Genomic DNA, 26,890 nt, shown 5'->3' on the forward strand with positions numbered 1-26,890 from the left:
CGTACCTTCAGTGTAGCCTTCTCTGGGGCCTCCTCTGCCCCGTCACCACTTTCTGTTGGAGTACCGCAAGGCTCTGTCCTCGGTCCCCTTCTCTTCTCAATCTATACGTCATCACTAGGTTCCCTTATTAAGTCCCACGGTTTCCAATATAATTTGTATGCCGATGACACCCAAATCTACTTCTCTGCACCAGAACTATCTCCTTCCTTGCTAACCCGTGTCACTAACTGTCTTTCTCACATCTCTTCCTGGATGTCCTCTCACTACCTCAAGCTAAATCTCTCCAAATCTGAGCTCCTCATTTTCCCCCCTTCTTCCAAAATCTCCACCCCCAATATCTCTATAACTGTCGACAACTCCATCATTACCCCTACCCCGCATGCCCGCTGTCTCGGGGTCACATTTGACTCAGATCTTTCCTTCACTCCTCACATTCAGTCCTTGGCCACAGCCTGCCGCTTCCACCTTAAAAACATCTCTAAAATTAGACACTTCCTTACACAAGACACAACTAAGATTTTAATCCACTCTCTCATTCTTTCCCGCCTTGATTACTGCAACTCTGTCCTCTCTGGTCTCCCCACCTGCCACCTAGCTCCTTTACAATCCATAAATGAATGCCTCTGCCAGACTCATCTTCCTTACACGTCGTTTTTCATCTGCTGCGCCTCTCTGCCAATCCCTTCACTGGCTTCCTCTTGCCTCTAGGATCAAACACAAAACTCTCACTCTTACATACAAAGCCCTCAACTGCACTGCTCCCCCCTATATCTCAGACTTGTCTCCAGATACTCTCCCTCCCGTCCCCTTCGCTCTGCTCATGACCTCCTACTCTCCTCCTCTCTTGTCACCTCATCACACTCCCGTTTACAGGACTTCTCCAGACTGGCTCCCATCTTGTGGAACTCTCTGCCTCGCTCCACAAGACTCTCTTCTAGTTTTAAAAGCTTCAAGTGCTCCCTAAAGACTCTACTGTTCAGGGACGCATACAACCTACGCTGACCTTTCCTATTACCAGTTCCTCTCCCCCACTGCAATCCCCTGAACCCTCTTAGGATGTAAGCCTAAGAGTCCAGCTGTTTGTAGATCACCTTCTTAAGAGCTGACTACAACAGTGCAACTCTTGGCAGGGCCCTCTACCCTATAATTGTTTTGTTGTACTCCCCTTTGTTTATTGCGCTGCGGAATCTGTTGGCGCTCTACAAATAACCGATAATAATAATAATAATAGTAACCTGCAGTCTTTCCTCTTGTGTTGCAAGTCTCTTTGCATACATTTTTGTACATTTTCATTAATATTTTCATGTCTACCGAGTCGATCAAAGTTCCCAGGAAAGGAACTCTTGTCTGTGGAACAAGTGAACTCTTTCCTACATCACTTTCCAACTGTGAGTTCTCAGAAATGACAACACGATGTCCGTGTGAGATTTGGACAGATGATAGGTTGACGCCTGAATCAAGATATTGTCCAGATAGGGCGCCACCGCTATGCCTCGTGGCCTGAGAACCGCTAGAAGAGACCCTAGAACCTTCGTGGAGATCCTGGGAGCCGTTGCCAACCCGAAGGGAAGGGCCACAAACTGATAATGTTTGTCCTGAAATGCAAATCGCAGGAACTGATGATGATACTTGTGGAAATGAATGTGAAGGTACGCATTCTTCAGGTCCACCGTGGTCATGTATTGACCCTCCTAGATCATTGGCAAAATTGTACGAATAGTCTCCATCTTGAACGATTGGACTCTGAGAAACTTGTTTAGACATTTGAGATCTAAAATCGGTCTGAAGGTTCCCTCTTTTTTGGGAACCACAAATATTTTGAATAGAACCCCTGCCCCTGTTCCCGATCTGGAACTCGGCAAATTACACCCATGGTGTAGAGGTCTTTTACACAGCGTAAGAACGCCTCTCTTTTTGTCTGGTCTACAGACAATCGTAAAAGATGAAATCTTCCCCTTGGGGGGAAGTCCATGAATTCCAACTGATACCCCTGGGTCACAATTTCCAATGCCCAGGGATCCTGTACATCCCTTGCCTAAGCCTGAGCAAAGAAAGAGATTCTGCCCCCTACTAGATCCGGTCCCGGATTGGGGGCTGCCCCTTCATGCTGTCTTGGTAGCAGCAGTGGGCTTTTTGACTTGTTTACCTTTATTCCAATGTGTGGTTAGGTCTCTAGACCGCCTTGGATTGAGTAACGTTCCCTTCCTGCTTAGTGGAGGAAGAGGAAGCAGAGGATGTTCCTTTAAAATTTCGAAAGGAACGAAAATTATTTTGTTTACTCCTCATCTTGAGGGGCTTGTCCTGAGGTAGGGTGTGACCCTTACCTCCAGTAATGTCAAGAGATTATTTCCTTCAACTCCTGCCCGAATAGGGTCTTACCTTTGAAGGGAATAGATAAAAGCTTAGATTTAGACGATATATCAGCCGACCATGACTTTAGCCATAACGCTCTATGCGCTACCATGGCAAAGCCTGCGTTTTTCGCTGCTAATTTTGCAAGTTGAAAAGCAGCATCAGTCATAAAAGAATTTGCTAGTTTAAAAGCCTTAATTCTGTCTAAAATGTCCTCTAAAGGTGTCTCAACCTCCAGAGACTCTTCCAGGGCGTCAAACCAAAAGGCAGCTGCAGTAGTTACTGGAACCATGCAAGCTATAGGCTGTAAGAGGAAACCCTGGTGAACAAATATTTTCTTTAGAAGACCCTCTAATTTTTATCCATAGGGTCTTTAAAAGCACAACTGTCCTCAATGGGTATAGTTGTACATTTAGCTAAAGTAGATATAGCTCCCTCCACCTTGGGAATTAATTGCCAAAAGTCCCGCATGGTGTCGGATATGGGAAACATTTTCTTAAAACTAGGAGGGGGAGAAAACGGTATACCTGGTCTATCCCATTCCTTCTTAACAATTTCCGAAATTCTCTTAGGAACCGGAAAAACATCCGTGTAAGTAGGAACTTCCAAATATTTGTCCATTTTACACAATTTTTCTGGGGGAATCGGGTCACAATCATCCAGAGTCGCCAGAACCTCCCTGAGCAATAAGCGGAGGTGTTCTAATTTGAATTTAAAGGACACGAAGTCCGAATCTGTCTGAGGTAATAAATTTCCTGACTCTGAAAGTTCTCCCTCAGACATAAAATCCCTAACCCCCAAATCAGAGCATTGGGAGGTGCATCGGAAATAGCCACTAAGGTGTCAGAGGGTTCAGTATCTACATTAATATCTGACCTATGGCGTTTACCCTGCAAACCTGGCAGTTTAGACAATACCTCTGTAAGGGTAGTAGACATAACTGCAGCCATATCTTGCAAAGTAAAAGTAGTAGACGCACTAGAAGTACTTGGCGTCACTTGTGTGGGCGTTAAAAGTTGTGACACTTGGGGAGAATTAGATGGCATATCCTGATTCTCTGCAGACTGAGAACCATCCTGAGGCTCACTTTCATTATTTAAAATGTGATCCTTACAGTGTAAGGCCCTTTCAGTACAAGAAGGGCACAATGTAAGAGGGGGTTACACCATGGCTTCTAAACACATAGAACACTGAGTTCCCATGTCAGACATGTTGTACAGACTAGTAATAACAGCACAAGTCGTTCCCAATCTTTAGTATATGTGAAAAAAACAATTCAGCACAAAAACGGTCACTGCGCCTTTAAGGATAAAAAGTGTACACTGTTTTGCAAAGTCGTTAAAACGATATTCAAAATGAATAATTTTGTTGATATGAGAGCCTAATGTGCTATTGGATATTGCACCGCAAGTAATAGGAGAGTTAAATCTTATTTTTAGTAAATTAGGCAGTAAAAAACGATCTGCAGACAATTTTCACTTAATGGATTCTGCACCTCTGCTGTGGCGTCTACCTGCCTCCAAGACCTGTCAAAATGATCCGGTCCCACTCCAAAATACAGCCTCACAGTCTGGTACCAACCGGAGCTAATGGCTGCTACCTCTCCAGAATCTAACTGCGCACTGAAGCGCAAAATTAGGCCCCGCCCATCATGTCTGATGAACCGACAACTTGAGAAAACCGCATGGGACGCGTTTCAACAATAAAAATATGCACACACTGCTTTTTTGTAATGAACATGCCATGTGAACCCCACAGAAAAATTAAACTCAGCCTCAATAAACCCCATAATCGTAACATTAGGTGTGGGCTGCCCCAGTGTCTAAAACCAGCCCTTAAGTATCCCATGTTATCTTGAATGGGATAATAATACACAGGTTACTACAGTACCACCCTTTTTTATATAAGGAATACTGCTTACCCTTTCCCCGCATGGGAAATATGTCAGCCAAATTCTGATATATCAGGTCTCCTCAGAATGTAAATGACTGCACATACCTTGATACTGCTTGCAGCAAGAAAACTGTCCCCCATACTGAAGATTTCTCCTGTACTTCCTCAGTAAAACTTGAGAGAATGAACATGGATCTTAGTTACTACTGCTAAGATCATCAGACTCAAGGCATGATTCTTCTTCTATGTCATGCCAGAGTAAAAACAGTATTTACCGGTACCATTTAAAATAAAAAATTCTTGATTGAAGAAAAACTAAACTATCTTTTTATCACCACATAAACTTTGCCCTTCCTATTGCTAGCATAGGCAAAGAGAATGACTGGGGGGAGGAGTTAGGGGACGAGCTATATAGCAGCTCTGCTGTGGTGCTCTTTGCCACTTCCTGTTAGGAGGAGGAATATATCCCACAAGTAAAGGATGAAACCCCTGGATGAAACTTGTAAAAGAAAATTGCATTTTCAGGTTTATATGTGTATATGAAGTAGCTGGTTTTGTGTTTTTAAACCACAGCCTATTACAATGGGCTGAGCTTCAGGTAATATCTCTCATTATGATATAACTTTGTGTACACACACTTGCTTCATTATCTTATATTTTTCTGGATCATTGGGAAGAATTTAAATGGGAGAACATTTTTGGCTGAACTGTCGCTTTATGTGCAAAAGGATAATCTATGTATCCTATAATATAAAAGGCCAAGTGTGTTTTTCCGAAGCTGTAATGCACAGTACGAGGCAGCACGAGGACAAACACACCTGGCCTTACCTGACATGCTGTTTGTGGCAAAAGTGGGCGTGGCCGACTGGAGCGTGGGCAGGCATGGTCGGGGCGTGGCGGGGCGAGAGAGAGGGGGAGAGAGACAAAAAAAGATAGGAAAGAGCTAAAGAGAGGGGGAAGAGCAGAATAGTGGGGGAAAGTGCAGAAGAGAGGGGGGAGAGAGAGCAAAAGAGAGGGGAAAGAGCAATAGAGAGGGGAAGAGCGCAAAAGAGATGGGGGAGAGAGCGCAAAAGAGATGGGGGAGAGAGCGCAAAAGAGATGGGGGAGAGAGCACAAAAGAGAGGGGGAGAGAGAGCAAAAAAGAGAGGGGGAGAGAGAGAGAGAGCGCAAAAGAGGGGGGAGAGAGTGCAAGAGAGGGGGAGAGAGCGCAAAAGAGAGGGGAAGAGAGCAAGAGAGAGGTGGAGTGAGAGAGAGAGCGCAAAAGAGAGGGGGAGAGAGAGCGCAAGGGGTGGGACAGCTGTACTGCAAAAAATGGCCTGTGTGAACGAGCTTTAGGACTAGTCTATATATAAATAAATAAAAGGACTGACTGACTCTTCAATGCCCAGCTCAAACCTTTTAAACTAGGAACGTTATTTGGAAGGTACGTTGTTTTTTGTATGTATATTCTACTTTTGCTTCCAGGAACATGTTCAGAAGGCGAGTGCAGTTAAAGCTAGTTAATCTGAAAACGCTTGTTATCTTTTTCTGATGTTCACCTTAAAGACATCAATTTATATGTGTTTATACAAATGAATCCAGTTTTCTGAAGGTTCAAAATATTATATTTGTATTCTCAACTGCTTATATACCCATTAGCATGCATAGCTCTTATTGGTAAAAAAAGAAGCAATTGCATGAAGCGGTCGGGGTCATCTGGGGTGTTTTTTTTTTCAAGGGATGGGGTCTAGTGCCTCACCAACTTCAAAATTCACCAGTCGCCCCTAAATTTTACCACAAGAGGAAAAAGAGTAAAAACTTGACTCTGCAAACTTGTATACACTTTATGTAAACTGCCTTTCAGAAACAGAAGTTATGCCCCCTCAGCTATCTCTCAGATACCCCAGTAATATACCTCCAACTGTTAAGATATAGCACTTAAAACTAAGCGGGAGTCACCGTGGTAGTACTACCACTGGGCTCCTATAGGAGGCGCTTATAACTGGTTTGGATAATAATAAAATATTAATGTATAAACATGAAGAAAACGGCTGGCAATAATACAGATGACAGTGTTTTACACTAGTATGCCAACACAGATTATAAATTGTGAGAAAAAAACAACAATATAAATGTATAAAATGTATACGAATCAGAAGGAGTGTGTAACCCAATCTGGATAGTCCAGCGAATCTTTTCAAATGTCCATCAGTACTTGAACAGGCTGCTCTCTGTCTTCACCCAACTGGATGATGTATTCTAAGATGCAAAACAAAAAACAGAAACAGAGGCGCCTCATGTGTAGATCAGTATGACCAGAAATCCAGTGAAGGAGTAGAATAAGGGTACTCACAAACAGGGCGGCACTCTCTTGTGCCAGTAGAGGCGGGCTGGTTTTCAACAGCAAACCAGCTGGCTGTATGTCTCCCAGATCGATAGAGAATGCTTGTCTCCTGGATGTCAAACACCGGCCAAAAAAGCTGCAGTGGAAGGAGGAGGAAGAGCTGTAGTGCCCTTAGGTTACTTTCATAATGACTCTCAACTTCTTCTAGAAAAAGTTGAATTAGGAGTGGGGAGTGTATAATGACAAAATGTTTGTTAATGGCGGAAAAACAAGGAAGTGAAATACCGTTCAGATCCTTATTGTGATACAATGTCTCAGTGTGTTTGTTCCATGAGCAAGGTTTTTTATATGAAATAAGTAGATATGCTGAATATTTAAATTTGTATCGATAAGGACATGTGTGCCCCAGATCCTATTTAATGTCACAAGATATACTGAGTGGTATGGACACTCTTTTTCTCACATTCTTGAGTTTTGATATATATGTTATATTTCTATATAGTTTGAAATAAGTTATTTGTTTTCATTTCAATGCTTTATTTATTGTTGCTATGGAAATTTATATATGATATCACCGACGATGAAAAGTGTTTTGATTAGTTGTGCAATTGGGGGGAGGGGCTTATCACATATTTAAGCACTGTTTGGCTGTCTGAGGAAGGGGTGAATGCCCTGAAATGTCACAGAATAAAGGTTGCTGTTCTTTAAATCCAGAGAGTGACACGACTGGATTGATTATATATATATATATATATATATATATATATAATTTTATTTTCTAAAAAACAAGAAAACAAACCCTTGCCTGTCTACTTCCTGTGCTATGTCCTACTGAATCCTCAGTGTTTTAGTTTTAAAATTAGGGCATGTTAGATGAATAAATGACACGTAAACATTCTGGTATATAGAATTTTATTATTTAATTGCCAATTACGTTCCATTGTCATTTTTTCTTTTCAGGAAATAATGCATTTAATCATTTACAAATTGTCCTCCAGTTTTGGCATTTGCTTGTTTGCTGCTTGCCAATATAAGAAAAAAACGTTTAAAATCATTGACAAGTACAATAAGCTATGAAAGGTGCAATTTTTTTTTTTAACCTTATATAATTGGTTTAATGATTTGCTATGTCGTGAGCAAGTATGACAGTTCAAACTAGCTCTGGACTTTCCCAAAAATAGACACACTGTCAATAAACAAAATATCAGTTAATGTTTTATATTCAACAAATGCCTGCATAAACACAAATACACATAAATGTAATTCATTCAGTAAACTGGCAGTGTAATATCCCTGTTTACAATGCAATAAATGGTCGCATTTAGAGAAAATGAGTAGGAAAAGAAACAGGTTTATTTTACTGTAAAGTCATAATTAACTTTTCATCAAATAGAGAATGCAATTTAAAACAACTTTCAATTTACCTCTATTATCTAATAATGTGCTTTATGCTCTTTGAATCTTTTGTTGATGACCATAACTAAAAGGTTCAGAGCTAGCTGGTGATTGGTGGATGCACCCATAATCCTCTTATTAGCTTGCCAGATGTGTTCAGCTAGCTCCAAGTAGCTAATTACTGCTTTTGAGCCTACTCTTTAACAAAGGATAACAAAAGAACAAAGCACATTTAAAAAACAGAATTTATGTTTACCTGATAAATTACTTTCTCCAACGGTGTGTCCGGTCCACGGCGTCATCCTTACTTGTGGGATATTCTCTTCCCCAACAGGAAATGGCAAAGAGCCCAGCAAAGCTGGTCACATGATCCCTCCTAGGCTCCGCCTACCCCAGTCATTCGACCGACGTGAAGGAGGAATATTTGCATAGGAGAAACCATATGTTACCGTGGTGACTGTAGTTAAAGAAAATAAATTATCAGACCTGATTAAAAAAACCAGGGCGGGCCGTGGACCGGACACACCGTTGGAGAAAGTAATTTATCAGGTAAACATAAATTCTGTTTTCTCCAACATAGGTGTGTCCGGTCCACGGCGTCATCCTTACTTGTGGGAACCAATACCAAAGCTTTAGGACACGGATGAAGGGAGGGAGCAAATCAGGTCACCTAAATGGAAGGCACCACGGCTTGCAAAACCTTTCTCCCAAAAATAGCCTCAGAAGAAGCAAAAGTATCAAATTTGTAAAATTTAGAAAAAGTGTGCAGTGAAGACCAAGTCGCTGCCTTACATAGCTGATCAACAGAAGCCTCGTTCTTGAAGGCCCATGTGGAAGCCACAGCCCTAGTGGAGTGAGCTGTGATTCTTTCAGGAGGCTGCCGTCCGGCAGTCTCATAAGCCAATCGGATAATGCTTTTAATCCAGAAGGAGAGAGAGGTAGAAGTTGCTTTTTGACCTCTCCGTTTACCAGAATAAACAACAAACAAAGACAAAGTTTGTCTGAAATCCTTAGTAGCTGCTAAGTAAAATTTGAGAGCACGAACTACATCCAAGTTGTGCAACAAACGTTCCTTCTTTGAAACTGGATTAGGACACAAAGAAGGCACAACTATCTCCTGGTTAATGTTTTTGTTAGAAACAACTTTTGGAAGAAAACCAGGTTTAGTACGCAAAACCACCTTATCTGCATGGAACACCAGATAAGGAGAAGAACACTGCAGAGCAGATAATTCTGAAACTCTTCTAGCAGAAGAAATTGCAACCAAAAACAAAACTTTCCAAGATAATAACTTAATATCAACGGAATGTAAGGGTTCAAACGGAACCCCCTGAAGAACTGAAAGAACTAGGTTGAGACTCCAAGGAGGAGTCAAAATTTTGTAAACAGGCTTGATTCTAACCAGAGCCTGAACAAAGGCTAGAACATCTGGCACATCTGCCAGCTTTTTGTGAAGTAACACAGACAAGGCAGAAATCTGTCCCATCAAGGAACTTGCAGATAATCCTTTTTCCAATCCTTCTCGAAGGAAGGATAGACTCTTAGGAATCTTAACCTTGTCCCAAGGGAATCCTGCAGATTCACACCAACAGATATACCAAATTATGTGGTAATTTTTCTGGTTACAGGCTTTCAGGCCTGAACAAGAGTATTAATAACAGAATCTGAGAACCCTCGCTTTGATAAGATCAAGCGTTCAATCTCCAAGCAGTCAGCTGGAGTGGGTCGAACGGACCTAGAACAAGAAGGTCTCTCAAAGGTAGCTTCCATGGTGGAGCCGATGACATATTCACCAGATCTGCATACCAAGTCCTGCGTGGCCACGCAGGAGCTATCAAAATCACCGACGCCCTCTCCTGATTGATCCTGGCTACCAGCCTGGGGATGAGAGGAAACGGCGGGAACACATAAGCTAGTTTGAAGGTCCAAGGTGCTACTAGTGCATCCACTAGAGCCGCCTTGGGATCCCTGGATCTGTACCCGTAGTAAGGAACTCTGAAGTTCTGACGAGAGGCCATCAGATCCATGTCTGGAATGCCCCACGGTTGAGTGACTTGGGCAAAGATTTCCGGATGGAGTTCCCACTCCCCCGGATGCAATGTCTGACGACTCAGAAAATCCGCTTCCCAATTTTCCACTCCTGGGATGTGGATAGCAGACAGGTGGCAGGAGTGAGACTCCGCCCATAGAATGATTTTGGTCACTTCTTCCATCGCTAGGGAACTCCTTGTTCCCCCCTGATGGTTGATGTATGAACTTGGCCCTCGCTAGCTGAGGCCAAGCTTTGAGAGCATTGAATATCGCTCTCAGTTCCAGAATATTTATCGGTAGAAGAGATTCTACCCGAGACCAAAGACCCTGAGCTTTCAGGGATCCCCAGACCGCGCCCCAGCCCATCAGACTGGCGTCGGTCGTGACAATGACCCACTCTGGTCTGCGGAAGGTCATCCCTTGTGACAGGTTGTCCAGGGACAGCCACCAACGGAATGAGTCTCTGGTCCTCTGATTTACTTGTATCTTCGGAGACAAGTCTGAATAGTCCCCATTCCACTGACTGAGCATGAACAGTTGTAATGGTCTTAGATGAATGCGCACAAAAGGAACTATGTCCATTGCCGCTACCATCAAACCTATCACTTCCATGCACTGCGCTATGGAAGGAAGAGGAACGGAATGAAGTATCCGACAAGAGTCTAGAAGTTTTGTTTTTCTGGCTTCTGTCAGAAAAATCCTCATTTCTAAGGAGTCTATTATAGTTCCCAAGAAGGGAACCTACAACGGCAAAGAGAATGACTGGGGTAGGCGGAGCCTAGGAGGGATCATGTGACCAGCTTTGCTGGGCTCTTTGCCATTTCCTGTTGGGGAAGAGAATATCCCACAAGTAAGGATGACGCCGTGGACCGGACACACCTATGTTGGAGAAATACATTCTGTATCCGAGTCATGAAAGTTTAATTTTTACTTTAGCGTGTCTTTAAGGTTAATATTTACCATAAGCTGTATGGCGAGGTCATATTGACTAGAAATAGAAGAAGTTGAACTCAAAAGAGGTTCATATACCCATGAGTTATTCAATACAATGAAACTTTAGTGCAAGTATCACATAAAAAACAACCAGACACATAAGAGCTCCTGAGAGTATGGCTAAGTTAAAAAAAGGCAGCAGAAACGTCATGCTGCTTTCTATATTCATTACTGCCTGAATGACTTACCGTGCATGGTTACACAAAATGCTCCAGGCTTCCCCTGAAACCAAGCAGATATACTCGTCGTGCCTATTACTGCATCACATATATTTTCTACTCATTTAAACAAAAGTCCAGTGCCGAGTAACGATTTGGAGATTGATGTAGGAAATATTACCTAAGTTACAATATAATAAATTACTCAAGTTTGTTTTTATCAATTCATGTTTACACAACACAAACAAAATCAATATGCGAATAAACCTCAGCCAAAGCATAAGGGTTTAATATGATCATCACTACATTAATTGAAAATGATCTAGTTGTATAGTTATATTAACAGACCCAATGTGTGAATCTAATCATCTATTCAAGATCCCTTTATATAATTAAGAAAGAGAGTTCCTAGTACATCAGTGCAATGAAAAGCCAAGGAAACTGTGCTTTGGAGACTTTCTAATTGTGGTGAATTTTGCCCAAACCAGTTGCTTAGGAAGGATCGGGTCTCCCAGCACATTTTTGAAGAGAAGTAAATCAGCATTTAAATATTAAAGGGATACTAAACACACAATTTTTCTTTCATGGTTCAGACAGAGCACGCAATTTTAAGCAAAGTTCTCATTTACTCCTATTATCTTTTTTTCTTCGTTCTCTTGCTATCTTTATTTGAAAAAGCAAGAATGTAAGCTTAGGAGCCGGCCCATTTTTGGTCCAGCACCTAGGTTGCTAAATGTAGCTACTAATCAGCAAGCGCTGTCCAGGGTGCAGAACTAAAAATGGGCTGGCTTCCTATGCTTACATTCTTGCTTTTTCAAATAAAGATAGCAAGAGAACAAAGAAGATTGGATAATAGGAGTAAATTAGAAAATTAATTAAAATTGCATGGGTTCAGTATCCCTTTAAAGATATACATATTTGAGTACATATGCATATATCACACTGAGTGGACAAAGGTAAATTTGACACTAAAAATGCCACTTACAAATTCAATAAACAATCCAAAAGGCACTGGTTATTTCTGCATGTCATCTATATGTACTACTAATGGTATCCCTCTAAAATGACATTCATTTTTCAGCAGCTCATTACTGTAAGTGCAGTAGACTATCTTGTTAACCATTTAGTTATAATTTTAGTGGTCAAATACAGACTTCTTGCCCTAAAAACAAAACAGTTTAATCCACATTCTCGGTACATTCTCTCTAGACTTCCACCCCATTGTGACATTAAAGGGACAGTAAAGTCAACATTAAACTTTCATGATTCGAACAGAACATGCAATTTTAAACAACTTTCCAGTTTACTTCTGTTAGCAAATTTGCTTTGTTCTCTTAGTATCCTTTATTGAAGAGTAAAACTAGGTGTCTTTAGTTCTCTATGGCAGCACTGTTTTGCAACATCATAACAAAGCTACAAATAATTTTGCAAAACACTGCTAGAGTACTAAAGACACGTGCACACTCCTGAGTTCTTATGAGCCTACCTAGTTTTACTCTTCAACAAAGGATACCAAAGGAACAAAGCAAATGTGATAACAGACGTAAAATTGGAAAGTTGTTTATAATTGCATGTTCTATCCGAATCATGAAAGTTTCATTTTTACTGTCCCTTTAACTTTAAAAAATTGGGTGTCATTGGAATTAAATATGAAAATAGTAAGGTAATCTGATTTAATAAGACTCCTAATTAATATTCCCTTGATTTTGTAAAATTATTTCATACAAGTCTCCTGGGTGAATGTTATTTAAAAAAAAATGGCTTAAAGTTCAAATTAATGGATTTTGCTTAAAAAAATAAAATCTATAAAACAATGTTTATAATTACATTACTATAGATTTGTTTGTAAGAAATGAGAATGCAGCTATACAAGTTTACTACAATGAGATTTATTCTTCGGTTTCTATTTGTGGTGCCCAAGTAGGTATTCAATAAACAGCTTAGTTGGAATGTGAAGCCAAATGTCTAATTCAAGATTTAGTGTTATAATTATATGTGTCAAAGAGAAAACCTTAAAGGGACACTGAACCCACATTTTTTCTTTCATTATTCAGATAGAGCATGCTATTTTAAGCAACTTTATAATTTACTCCTATTATCATTTTTCTTCATTCTCTTGCTATCTTTATTTGAAAAGCAAGAATGTAAGTTTAGAAGCCAGACCATTTTTGGTTCACAACCTGGGTTGTGCTTGCTGATTGGTAGCTAAATACACCCACCAATAAACAAGTGCTGTCCAGTGTTCTAAACCAAAATTGGCCGACTCCTTAGCTTAGATGCCTTCTTTTTCAAAGAAAGATAGCAAGAGAACAAAGAAAGATTCATGATAGGCATAAATTAGAAAGTTGCATGCTCTATCTGAATCATGATTTTCTTCATAAATGGAAAAATAGTCTACAGCTGCATTCATTACTTTTGGGAAATAAGAACCTGGCCACCAGGAGAAGGCAAAGACACCCCAGCCAAAGGCTTAAATACTCCTTCCCAGTCTCTTATGGAGGGTAGTACTCTTCGGCATGGGACTGGAGTTTTAAGTAATCCTATCAGCCTCTCAGTGAGAGCATGGATGAAAGTTAAAGTCCGGAGATGCAGGGAGAGTCTTTCTGCGAAACCATCCCGACTCATTAACAGCTCCACAAGCAATCAGCGTTGACGAGTTTTGCTGCCTGCTTTTTTCTCTCAAGTCCATGGCAGAGGCGACGCTACTATCTGTCACACTTGAAGGGCCGTGTTCCTGTTCCACGGCGTAGATTCCGGTAAGATAATTTAATTTTACTTTCTCATGAATGTATTGTATTACTTATGTTTTTCCTGAGAGGCTACCACCTTGCGGGACTAACTATAACTCAGGGTCTCAGTGAGGCTCCTTTTGTATCTTGGAATCAAGGGTTAATCTCTCCTAAGGGGGGTTATTGAACAGGGTTTTTTTGTGATTCGACCTGCTTAGTGTAGTGTAGTGTTACTTTGGCTTGAGGCCTTGTGAAACATAACAGCCTTGGTAGTGACGCGGCCTTTACGGTCGGTCGCGCTTTTTTTGGACTGTACGGCCTACATTGTGACTGGGCGTGGTCACCTTTTTGCCTCTCCAGTTCCGCATTACTGACCGTGTGACTTTTTGTATTCATTCCCAGTTATGGAGGACTCTGATGTTGAGATTCAAGTGGTCTCCGATTCAGATTCTACCTATTGGGACGAATACGAACCGGCCCAAATGACGCATGACAGTCAGTTATGTTCCGAAGGCCGTTCTAGTGGGCCCAATTCCTCGGAACCGGGGAATCAAGGGGTTGATGAGCCATCTGCCTGGGGGTGTGCTGTGCTTTTCGGTACAGATTGGCGCACCTTCGTTTTCTGCTACGGCACATTCTGGCATTGTTGGAGGTTCCCATCCTTAATGGATATAGGGGATCTGGGTCTTCTTCTCAGAATGAATTATAAGGGGATGAAGTAATCTTTTTATAATCTGATTTGAGTATCTTTTCCTATCTGATCTTGGTCGGGCAGGTCCTGCGGCTGTGCCTGTTGTCATTGGGCGTTAACCTATTGGTTGCCTTTTCTTTTCTTTTTAATCCGGTTAGCATGTATTTTATTTGATTTTACAAGCTCTTGTTTTGTTTTATATTCCTTTGGGAATTTTCTCTTCTGGAATCGACACTCATGATTTCATGATTGCACTGGTTACTTCTACAGAAGTTGTTCTGGGGAGGCGTCAGTCCTATGTCGTTTATTCTCCCTTCCTGGGGGAGTGCATCTCAGCCTTGCAAGTAAGGGCTGAGGTTCAGCTCTTTATGGGTTGAGGCCTAAATTCGGTCATGTGACGCTTTTCTACCTGGCTGTTCCAGTTTTGGTGCTGAGTGCTTGCATTACTGTTTGTTTATTATCTTGTTTTTACAAGTTTCAACTAAGCAATTTGAGAGGACCTGCAGGTCCGTGGGGCATGGGGGACTGGTTCAGTCCTCATCGGCTACGAGCTGGTCGTTTGGCACTCGGTGCAGTTTGTCAGTCACACTCCGTAGGTTCTGATTCTTTGGGATTGAGTGTTTTTCCTTCCCCGTGTGGGTTGAGGATTGGAGGTTTTGGAGCTCTTTGCCGCCGTTTTGAGCGGTCTTGCCTTCCCAGGGCTATTGGACGTGTTCCTTTTTTGGGGACGAGTTCTCTGGTCTGGGTATATTTTCTACTTAGCGGTTGAGGCAGCCATATGGGAGGGCCTTGCAAACTCCTTTTTCTGGGGCTTTGCGTTCCTTATAGGGATAATTGTTTTTTTCCCCTTATCCTATCTATGTCTAGGGGTTGTTTCCGGGGTTGGGATGCTATGCATTCTTCCCTGGATGTTGTCCTCTGGGTTTGTACTCTGAGGAGATTATTAGGCCTAGCCTTATTGACTTGCTCTTTGGGTGACTTTGTCCCTGATGTTTTCCCCTCGGTTATGTGGGTATTATAGCCTGTTGGACTTCTGTACTGGGTGTTCTCTTCCCCTTGGGTTGGGATATTTTTGTGTTAGTCTTCGACCCGTTCTACGGGTTGGTCTTACTTCTCATTGTAGTCTGTTTTTTCTTCAGACGGGGTATGGTGTTCCCTGGGGTATTGTTTGTCTACACAATTCTGGGGCTCTGGCTTCTTTTAGGAAATTTTTATATTTTTATGTCTGGTCTTGCTACCAGGAGCTCTGTGTTCTTGATGGTACATGCTTTTCTTTTTACTTTTGGAGAGTTCCTTTTTCACGTTTATCAGGGGCGCCTAGATGATTTCATTCGGCTCTACTTCCGGCTTGGCCTTGTGAGTGTTGTGAGGTTTCCTCTCTCTGGAAGATGATGCCCTGTCCTGTGTGTAGGAGGGTGGACAGGTTGTCCTGTTAAGAGGGTGATTCTCTTTCTGGGATTGTTCTTTTCAGTCTGTGATTTTGAAGTTTTCATTCTGGACCGCTTAGTTCGCTTATTTGAGTGTCGGGCTAGATTCATAAAACTCCTTTTCTACCTATCTCTATGGGGATCTTCTTTGGAAGTATCTGTTTGTAGGTGCTTTTGGAAGGCTTCCGAGCTCTGTTGGGGTGTCTGGGGTCATCCTTTCCACCCTTTCTATGGGGGCTGGTGGTTGGGGCCCTTCAGTTCCCTTTGTATTTTAGTCCTGTTGCTTGGTCTGGTCCGGTGTGGACTAGGATCTGAGATGAGCAGTGTCTCCTTCGTTTGTGGAGGTCTGGAGAGCCTTTGTTTGAGGTTCTGGGCTCTTTGTTGCCCGGCTACGTGTGTTGGCCTTGTGGCCTTAGATATCCTGAGTGTACCCACTAGCTGGTGAATGTTAGTCTATCTTCGGCTACTTTTTACTTGCCTGCAAGTGTTTCCTTTTTTCAGTCATCTTGGTATGATTGCTGCGTTTGGTGCTCAGAGGCTGCTTCTCTGGGGTTATCGTTATTTTGATATTCTGAGATCATGGCGACTTGGGACTTCGGTTTCAGTCGTTTGTTCGAGGCAATGACTCTGATTTTTTCAGACAAGTTTGCTTCTCTGTTCTGTTTCCCAATCCAACCTTGTGGTTCAGTGCTGTCGGGGTTGCCTTCCCTTGTTTCAGGAAACCTTGGGGTCCGTGTGAGCGTGGTTCGCTTTTTGGGTTCCACTTTTCTTTGGATTTTATTGTGCCCTGTTTAAGGGTTTCTGGGAATCCTTGTTATTCCTCCATATCCTCTCCTTTTAGGAGTTTTCCATTGTATCCCTTTCTATGACAGGGTATGTGGTTAAGGTTTGTCCTTTGGGCGATGGTATCATCTGGAGGAGTCTTGGCTCAGTTGCGTCCATTTGCGGGCACTAGTTCGGCTTGTGGACTATCTGTGGGTCAGTGTCCTTGGGCCGTGTTTTCTCTTTTTCAAATGTTTTTTGGCTGTGGTCGAAGCGGAAATTTTTCTGGGATTGTGGTTTCAGGCTTGGTGCCTTCAGAATGGGCCACCTTATGTACCCTCCCGCATTCAGTGTCCTCTATAGCTTGGGTATTGTTTTCCCAAAAGTAATAAATGCAGCTGTGGACTCTTTCCATTTATGAAGAAAAACATAAATTATGCTTACCTGATAATTTTCTTTAGATGGAAAGAGTCCCCAGCTCCCCACCCGTGTTTTTATGGGGGCGGCTGTGATTTTTGTTTTTCTGGCACCTTTTTCACCCTGTTTCTTATACTGTTCCTTGTTCCTCGGCAGAATGACTGGGGGATGAGGGGAGTGGAAGGAGTATTTAAGCCTTTGGCTGGGGTCTTTGCCTCCTCCTGGGGGCCAGGTTCTTATTTCCCAAAAGTCTTTCCTGGTCTTTCTGGTTATACCTTATACTGGTATCACCACTTTTCTTCATACTTGTGTTTTATATATTCTCCTACCAGGCAGCATACCCTTATTTTCACTAATTGAAAGAATTAATGTAAGGTTGAGCTTACTCGTTTGTTCCTCTTTTTTTGTAGAACTACTTGTGAATCTATTTTTTTTTTTCTTTACTGCATTTTAAACCCAGATATGGTAAAATAAGGTGAATTAAAAGCTTCAAAGAATGGAAATCAAGAAAAGCAAAATGGCATTTGTACTGAAATATTAACATCTGATACTAGCATATTTACAGGTACAAACTGATCATTTATGGCTGTTCTCTTGATAAACACACAAAGGATTTACAACCATTTTGAGGAGAAGATCCACACATTTGTTCTGGGTTTGAATTAAAAGTTTTACTTTTTTTGTTTTGTTTCAGCAGAGAAAATAAAACCACAACAAAGTGCAAAAGGACATCTAAACAAGATGACAAATATATGAACATTTTTCTATAGGTTGTGGTTTGATAACAATGCAGATTGAATTTGAATAGCTATTACATGTGCAGTTAAGAATTTGAATAATAAACCAAAACGTTCTATATGTTCTAATGTTTAGTTACATTTAAATCCTGCTTGAGCAATCTTAAGACACTCAAATGAAAGTCACAAATATTTTCAATATCAAAATATTATTCACAAACATTTTATATTTTAGTCATTACCAAATTTTACTTCACCAACCACAACATTGTTACCTAGTATAAATCCAGCTTATTTTAAACAATTTACTCTGAAGAGTTTACCTAATGATCCCTGCATTTAACATGGCTGTTGTATGTATAGAACATTTCTGTAGAAAACAATACGTGGTTTGTTAAATCCACAGCAAAACCAGTTAATAACCTTTCAATAGCAGAATTGGTTGAACACGTCATGTACCTGATCAAATATTTACTATCAAAGTATTTTGTCAATCATCTTCAGCACACTGTTCAATTTCAAAATAATTAAAGTTTTAGGATTTTGTTTTCTATTCCTAGATTCGCTGCTACCAATGCAACATAAAACCATCACACATAGAACAGATTGTTCTTGTGTTTTCTTCATGTGCACTTATATAGGAAAATGCCAACTAAATCTCTAAGATTACTTCATGTATTATTTCTTGAAAACACTCGGTCTCCTCTCAGAGTAAGGTGCTGAAGTTGGTACTGCAACACTTCTGTGTCTGCCGATTCCTTGATGTTCATTTTATCTAAGTTGAGGTAGTCCAATGACTTTGAATGCACTCTTTTACCCTTAAAAAGGCAAAGTGGCAATGGACCATGAACAGCCTTGTAGGATTCATAAGGAATACCTTTATTGCACTTATCACCTGAGCTTGGCATACGTCGTCGTCGTCTTCCATTGACAGAAGGGATCTCATATGGTTGGAAGTGTCTTCCTCTAGCTTTGTATAAGCGAGATGATCGAGAAAATCCTGAATCATGTTGCTTGGAGCGAATGCATGGCAAAGGTTCGGCAGAATTCTCTTCTGTGCCGGCACATTTATGAGCTAATTTTAGAAGCTCCTCACCTGTAGCAAACCCAACCAAATAATTGGAATCCATATGAAGGATCTGATAACCTGCCACCGTTCTACGAATTGGAGAACATGGCGTGCTTGAACAGCGAGGTTTCTCTGCTTCATTTTTTGTTTGTGAATTCCTTTCTTGTATTGGCAAAGAAGAAATAGTAGTCCTACCATCTCCATTAATATCAACTTCCATGATGAAAGTTCCTTGTTTTCCTAGCAAATAAAGGAAAGAAAAAAAAATGTTATATTAAACCATGGATGTATAGTATGAAAAATTGAGAATGAATAGTATATAACATTAAAAGATAGAGTTTTGCATAACCAACAAGGTTATATTTATATACTTTTTACCTTGTATCTAAGCCTCTGCAGACTGCCCCTTATCTCAGTGATTTTAACAAACTTGCATTTTAGCCAAGTAGTGCTGACTCATGCGTAGCTGCACGAGAGTTAGCACAATGTTATCTATATGGCAAATATGAGCTAGCATTGTCTGGCTGTGAAAAACTAACACAATACACAGAGATAAGAGGCGGACAGCAGAGGCTTAGAAACAGGCAGAAATATTGAGGTTTAGAAGTTATAAAGTATATTAATATAACAATGTTGGGTGTGCAAAGCTGGAGAATGGGTAGCAAAGGCGTTATCTATCTTTTTAAACAATAGTAGACTGTCCCTTTAAACTGAAACAAACATGAAAAGAACACAGAGACAAACTGGAAAGTGGTTAATAATTGTACTCTATCTGAATTACGAAAGAACAAATTTTGGTTTCATGTTCAAGTTTGTTGAATGAAATAAATGCAGAATTCATGCAAGAACCTGTCTGAAGAGTTTTATTATAGATTAGAATGATCATTATCTTGAAGAAAAAAAAAAAAACCTCTTGGAAACCAGTTTTCCAGCACTTCTAAAAGACTGTTTAAAACATCTTAAAAATTAAAAGGGACATAAAACCCAAAATTAAACCTTCATGATAAAGATAGAGCATACCATTGTAAACAACTTGCCAATTTACTTTTTTTTTTGCGATTTGCTTTGTTATCTTTTATTGAAGAGTAAAACTAGGTAGACTTATAAGAGCTCAGGAGTGTGCAAGTATATTTAGTACTAAAGACACGTGCACAATCCTGAGCTTGCCTAGTTTTACTATTCAATAAAAGACAAACTGCAAAAAAAACAGAATTTATGCTTACCTGATAAATTACTTTCTCTTACGGTGTATCCAGTCCACGGATTCATCCTTACTTGTGGGATATTCTCAATCCCTACAGGAAGTGGCAAAGAGAGCACACAGCAGAGCTGTCCATATAGCTCCCCTCAGGCTCCGCCCCCCCAGTCATTCGACCGACGGTTAGGAGAAAAAGGAGAAACTATAGGGTGCAGCGGTGACTGTAGTTTACTAAAATAAATTTGAACCTGACTTAATTGCCAGGGCGGGCCGTGGACTGGATACACCGTAAGAGAAAGTAATTTATCAGGTAAGCATAAATTCTGTTTTCTCTTACATGGTGTATCCAGTCCACGGATTCATCCTTACTTGTGGGATACCAATACCAAAGCTTTAGGACACGGATGAAGGGAGGGAACAAGTCAGGTAACCTAAACGAAAGGCACCACTGCTTGCAAAACCTTTCTCCCAAAAATATCCTCCAAAGAAGCAAAAGTATCGAATTTGTAAAATTTGGCAAATGTATGCAGTGAAGACCAAGTCGCTGCCTTACAAGTCTGTTCAACAGAAGCCTCATTCTTGAAAGCCCATGTGGAAGCCACAGCTCTAGTGGAATGAGCTGTAATTCGTTCAGGAGGCTGCTGTCCAGCAATCGGATGATGCTTTTCAGCCAGAAGGAAAGAGAGGTAGAAGTCGCTTTCTGACCTCTCCTCTTACCAGAATACACAACAAACAAGGATGATGTTTGTCTGAAATCTTTAGTTGCTTTTAAATAGAATTTTAAAGCACGAACCACATCTAGATTGTGCAACAGTCGTTCCGTCTTAGAAACTGGATTAGGGCACAGAGAAGGAACAATGATTTCCTGGTTAATATTCTTATTAGAAACCACTTTTGGAAGGAAACCAGGTTTGGTACACAAAACAACCTTATCTGCATGGAACACCAGATAGGGTGAATTACACTGCAAAGCAGACAATTCAGAAACTCTTTGAGCAGAAGAAATAGCTACCAAAAACAAAACTTTCCAAGATAATAACTTAATATCTATGGAATGCAAAGGTTCAAACGGAACCCCTTGAAGAACTGAAAGAACTAAATTTAGACTCCATGGAGGAGCCACAGGTCTGTAGACAGGCTTGATTCTAACTAGGGCCTGTGCAAACGCCTGAACGTCTGGTACAGCTGCCAGACGCTTGTGTAACAGGATAGACAGAGCAGATATCTGTCCCTTTAAGGAACTAGCTGACAAACCTTTCTCCAATCCTTCTTGGAGAAAAGACAATATCCTTGGAATCCTAACCTTACTCCACGAGTAACCTTTGGATTCGCACCAACAAAGATATTTCCGCCATATCTTATGGTAAATTTTCCTGGTGACAGGCTTTCTAGCCAGGATCAGAGTATCTATAACTGATTCAGAGAACCCACGCTTAGCTAGAATTAAGCGTTCAATCTCCAAGCAGTCAGTTGCAGAGAAACTAGATTTGGATGCATAAAAGGACCTTGAATTAGAAGATCCTGCCTCGATGGCAGTTTCCATGGTGGAGCCGATGACATGTCCACTAGATCTGCATACCAAGTCCTGCGTGGCCACGCAGGCGCTATCAGAATTACCAAAGCCTTCTCCTGTTTGATTCTGGCTACTAGCCGAGGGAGAAGAGGAAACGGTGGAAAGACATAAGCTAGACTGAATGACCAAGGCGCTATTAAAGCATCTATCAATGCCGCCTTGGGATCCCTGGATCTGGATCCGTAAAGGGGAAGTTTGGTGTTCTGACGGGACGCCATCAGATCCAATTCTGGAATGCCCCATAGCTGGGTTAGCTGAGCAAAGACCTCCAGGTGGAGTTCCAACTCCCCCGGATGGAAAGTCTGACGACTTAGATAATCCGCCTCCCAGTTGTCTACTCCTGGGATGTGAATTACAGATAGATGGCAGGAGTGATCCTCCGCCCATTTGATGATCTTGGTTACTTCCTTCATCGCTAAGGAACTCTTTGTTCCTCCCTGATGATTGATGTACGCTACAGTCGTGATGTTGTCCGACTGAAATCTGATGAATTTGGCCTCCGCTAGTTGAGGCCATGCCTGGAGCGTATTGAATATCGCTCTTAGTTCCAAAATGTTTAATCGGGAGAAGAGATGCTTACCGAGACCATAGACCCTGAGCTTTCAGGGAGTCCCAGACCGCACCCCAGCCTAACAGACTGGCATCGGTCATAACAATGATCCACTCCGGCCTGCGGAAACTCATTCCCTGAGACAACCACCAGAGAAGAGAGTCTCTGGTTTTCTGGTCCATTTGTATTTGATGAGACAAATCTGCATAATCCCCATTCCACTGTTTGAGCATGCACAGTTGCAGTGGTCTGAGATGAATTCGGGCAAAAGGGACTACGTCCATTGCCGCAACCATTAGACTGATTACCTCCATGCACTGAGCCACAGAAGGCCGAGGAATGGAATGAAGAACTCGGCAAGTATTCAAAAGTTTTGACTTCCTGACTTCTGTCAGAAAGATTTTCATTTCTACCGAGTCTATTAGTGTTCCCAGGAAGGGAACCCTTGTGAGCGGGGACAGAGAACTTTTTTCTACGTTCACCTTCCACCCGTGAGAAAGGCCAGAACAATGTCCGTATGAGCCCTTGCTCTGTGAAAAGACGAAGCCCGTATTAAGATGTCGTCTAGGTAAGGTGCTACTGCAATGCCCTGCGGTTTTAGTACCGCTAGAAGGGACCCTAGCACCTTTGTGAAAATTCTGGGAGCGGTGGCCAACCCGAAAGGAAGGGCCACGAACTGGTAATGCGTGTCCAGAAAGGCGAACCTTAGGAACTGATGATGATCTTTGTGGATAGGAATATGTAGGTACGCATCCTTTAGATCCACGGTAGTCATATATTGACCTTCCTGGATCATCAGCAAGATTGTCCGAATAGTTTCCATTTTGAAAGATGGAACTCTGAGGAATTTGTTTAGAATTTTTAGATCCAGGATTGGCCTGAAAGTTCCTTCCTTTTTGGGAACTACAAACAGGTTTGAGTAAAAACCCAGCCCTTGTTCTGCAATTGGAACTGGGTGTATCACTCCCATCTTTAGAAGATCTTCGAAACAGCGTAAGAACGCCTGTTTCTTTGTCTGGTCTGAAGACAAGCGAGAAATGTGGAACCTTCCCCTTGTGGGGGGGGGGGGGGAGTCCTTGAATTCTAGAAGATACCCCTGAGCAACAATTTCTAATGCCCAGGGATCTGGAACGTCTCTTGCCCAAGCCTGAGCAAAGAGAGAAAGTCTGCCCCCAACTAGATCCGGTCCCGGATCGGGGGCTACCCCTTCATGCTGTCTTGGCAGCAGGCGCAGGCTTCTTGGCCTGTTTACCCTTATTCCAGCCCTGCAAGGGTTTCCAGGTTGCTTTAGGCTGGGAAGAGTTACCCTCTTGCTTAGCGGCAGCAGAGGTTGAAGCAGGTCCGCTCCTGAAGTTGCGAAAGGAGCGAAAATTAGGCTTGTTTTTGGCCTTGAGCGGTCTATCCTGCGGGAGGGCATGCCCCTTCCCCCCAGTGATATCTGCGATAATTTCTTTCAACTCTGGACCAAAAAGGGTCTTTCCCTTGAAAGGAATGTTAAGTAGTTTTGTTTTGAACGACACGTCAGCCGACCATTATTTGAGCCAAAGCGCTCTTCGCGCCATGATGGCAAAACCTGAATTTTTCGCCGCTAACTTAGCTAATTGGAAAGCGGCATCAGTGATAAAAGAATTAGCCAGCTTTAAAGAGTGAATTCTATCCATGACTTCGTCATATGAAGTCTCCCTCTGGAGCGACTCCTCCAGCGCCTCAAACCAAAAAGCCGCTGCAGTAGTTACAGGAATAATGCAAGCAATTGGCTGGAGCAGGAAACCTTGCTGAACAAACATTTTCTTCAGCAAACCTTCCAATTTTTTATCCATAGGATCTTTGAAAGCACAACTGTTCTCTATTGGTATAGTTGTACGCTTAGCAAGCGTTGAAACAGCTCCCTCTACTTTAGGGACCGCCTGCCACGCGTCCCGCCTGGGGTCATTTATGGGGAACATTTTCTTAAAGATAGGTGGGGGAACAAAGGGTACACCTGGTTTCTTCCACTCCCTAGTCACAATATCCGCCATCCTCTTTGGGATCGGAAACGCCTCAGTGTGTACAGGGACCTCTAAAAACCTGTCCATATTAAACAACTTTTCTGGGACCACCATGGGGTCACAATCATCCAGCGTAGCTAAAACCTCCTTAAGCAGGACGCGGAGGTGTTCCAGCTTAAATTTAAACGCTAAGGAATCTGACTCTGCCCGCTGAAAAACTTTTCCTGTGTCAGAAATTTCTCCTTTAGACAGACCATCCCCCACTGCCTCACTGCCACTTCAGAGTGTTGTGAGGGTACTACAGATAAATTATCCAAAGCTTCTGATTGCTCATCCTCTGTATTTAAAACTGAGCTATCGCGCTTTCTTGGAAAAGCTGGCAGTTTGGATAAAAATGCTGCAAGGGAATTATCCATTACTGCTGCTAATTGTTGTAAAGTAATAGGGGCCAATGCGCTAGAGGTACTAGGCATCGCTTGCGCGGGCGTTACTGGTGTCGACACATGGGGAGAGGAAGAAGGACTATCCTCGTTACCTTCAGTTAAAGAATCATCTTGGGCTACATTTTTAAGTGTCACTGCATGGTCTTAAAAATGCTTAGATGCTTTAGCACACTTTATACACAAATGCAATGGGGGTACCGCCATGGCTTTTGAACACAAAGAACAGGGTCTATCTGAAGGCTCAGACATGTTTGACAGACTTAGACAGCACTACAATACAGTAAAAAACACTTTTTGAAAAAACGTTACTGTGCCTTTAAATAATAAAAAGCACACACTTTTTTACCAAATCACCAAAAAACATCCGATCTTGATTAAATTTTCACCATATGATCCTAATGCTTTGAAATGATTGCACACAAATTTTCAAATCAATTAACCCCAAACCTGAGCTAAATGAAGCAGGCTACCGGTTTAAAACACTACAGCACGGTGCCACAGTCTCTGCTGTGGCTTTACCTTCCTTAGGGATTATTTGTAGACGAAAATAAGCCTCCCTGGAGTCTTCCCTGCAATCTCTGAGCTCCCCACGTGAAGCTGCATGAAGCTGTCTTGTAAAACAACTGCGCAACTGAGGCGCGAAAATGAGGCCCCCTCCCTCTTCATTCCGGAATTATGGGGCCTTCCTGAGACAGATTAGGTGTTTTACAATATGCCAGGCGTATTAAAACCCCAAAAAGTGTTCCAAACGTCTAAAACACTTGAACAAATATGAGATTATACTAATAAAGTAATCGATTTAGGCCATAACAGTGTCCACCAGTATTTAAGCCCTTAACCTAAGCTATCCTTCTATACTGAGTCTCAGAAAATGGCTTACCTTCCCCCATGGGGATTTCTGTCAGTCTTCTAGCATTACCAAGTCTTGTTAGAAAAAAATGACTGAGCATACCTGAAGCAGTTAAGCCTGCAAACTGTTCCCCCCAACTGAAGTTCTCCGGTACTCAACAGTCCTGTGTGGGAACAGCAATGGATTTTAGTTACAACATGCTAAAATCTTTTTCCTCTCAGCAGAAATCTTCATCACTTTCTGCCTCAGAGTAAATAGTACAAACTGGCACTATTTTAAAATAACAAACTCTTGATTGAAGAAATAAAAACTACAAATCTAACACCACAAACTCTTTACCCTCCCGTGGAGATGCTACTTGTTAGAGCGGCAAAGAGAATGACTGGGGGGGGGGGGGGGCGGAGCCTGGTGGGAGCTATATGGACAGCTCTGCTGTGTGCTCTCTTTGCCACTTCCTGTAGGGATTGAGAATATCCCACAAGTAAGGATGAATCCGTGGACTGGATACACCATGTAAGAGAAAAGAAGAAGTTTCTTGATCATGTCGGCTTTACTTGAATCGTATGTAAACAAACCCATGTGCACCTACATGTGTATATCCGCCCCCCTGCCTAAGTCCTCATGTTACAACCAACCAGGGAAAGTGCCATATTATCAATGCGATGTGCATGTAAATAGAATGCTTATGATTTCATTAACAACTGTCACTTTGTTATCATTGTCTGCAGATGCTAAACGTTGCACATATTTCACTAAGTTAACATGCCATCCCCTAACGATCTTTCAATAATCACTGCTCCAATCATAAGTAGACACACCTCCCATTCACATCAACACTCCTCTGGCAATCGTATGAGAAATGCCAACGTATTATATAACAGCTGTGTTTTTTATTGTTCAATCCGATGATCTATATTATTGCCTACTAGTTTCCTTGATGTATCAGTTTATCACAATCACATCACTCCACTTGATTCTTACTGTAAAGATCTATAGTGCATCATTCCATCCCCCTACCGGAGGATTATTTAATCCATACATGATCCGCTAGGTTGATATTAACACAAACATATAGTTTTCCATATCTAAGTCATTCATCTCCACTATTTTAACTATAAACGCTGTTTAACTTCTTATTCTGTAATCCACTGTACTCTCCGCTGAGTACTATACCTTCACCAATGCAACTTTTTCATACTCATCAGGCCAACTTCACACTAATATACATCAGAGGTGTGTCTGGTCTCAGCTCATACTCCAAAACGTCCCCTATTATGGTTAACTAAGTAACCGTTTGTGGGGGAAATCTAG

General features: G+C 41.8%; 1 protein-coding gene and 1 long non-coding RNA gene across 2 annotated transcripts in view; both read right to left on the reverse strand.

Annotated features, from left to right (window-relative positions):
- Positions 1-7,463: 7,463 nt before the first annotated feature.
- LOC128648704 (uncharacterized) lies at positions 7,464-12,451 on the reverse strand. Its single transcript, XR_008400616.1, has 2 exons — positions 10,926-12,451; positions 7,464-8,219 (listed from the first exon to the last, which is right to left on the reverse strand). It is a non-coding gene; the product is annotated as an uncharacterized LOC128648704 (long non-coding RNA).
- Positions 12,452-17,816: 5,365 nt separating this feature from the next.
- MACIR (macrophage immunometabolism regulator) overlaps positions 17,817-26,890 on the reverse strand; it is an 80,899-nt gene continuing 71,825 nt past the window's right edge. The window contains exon 2 of the mRNA XM_053701523.1: positions 17,817-19,217. Within this exon, the coding sequence (XP_053557498.1) occupies positions 18,580-19,197 (618 nt within the window). The 5' untranslated portion in view covers positions 19,198-19,217 and the 3' untranslated portion in view covers positions 17,817-18,579. The remainder of the gene's footprint in view (positions 19,218-26,890) is intronic.

Source organism: Bombina bombina, chromosome 2 (genome assembly GCF_027579735.1).
Source record: "Bombina bombina isolate aBomBom1 chromosome 2, aBomBom1.pri, whole genome shotgun sequence".
NCBI lineage: Eukaryota > Metazoa > Chordata > Amphibia > Anura > Bombinatoridae > Bombina > Bombina bombina.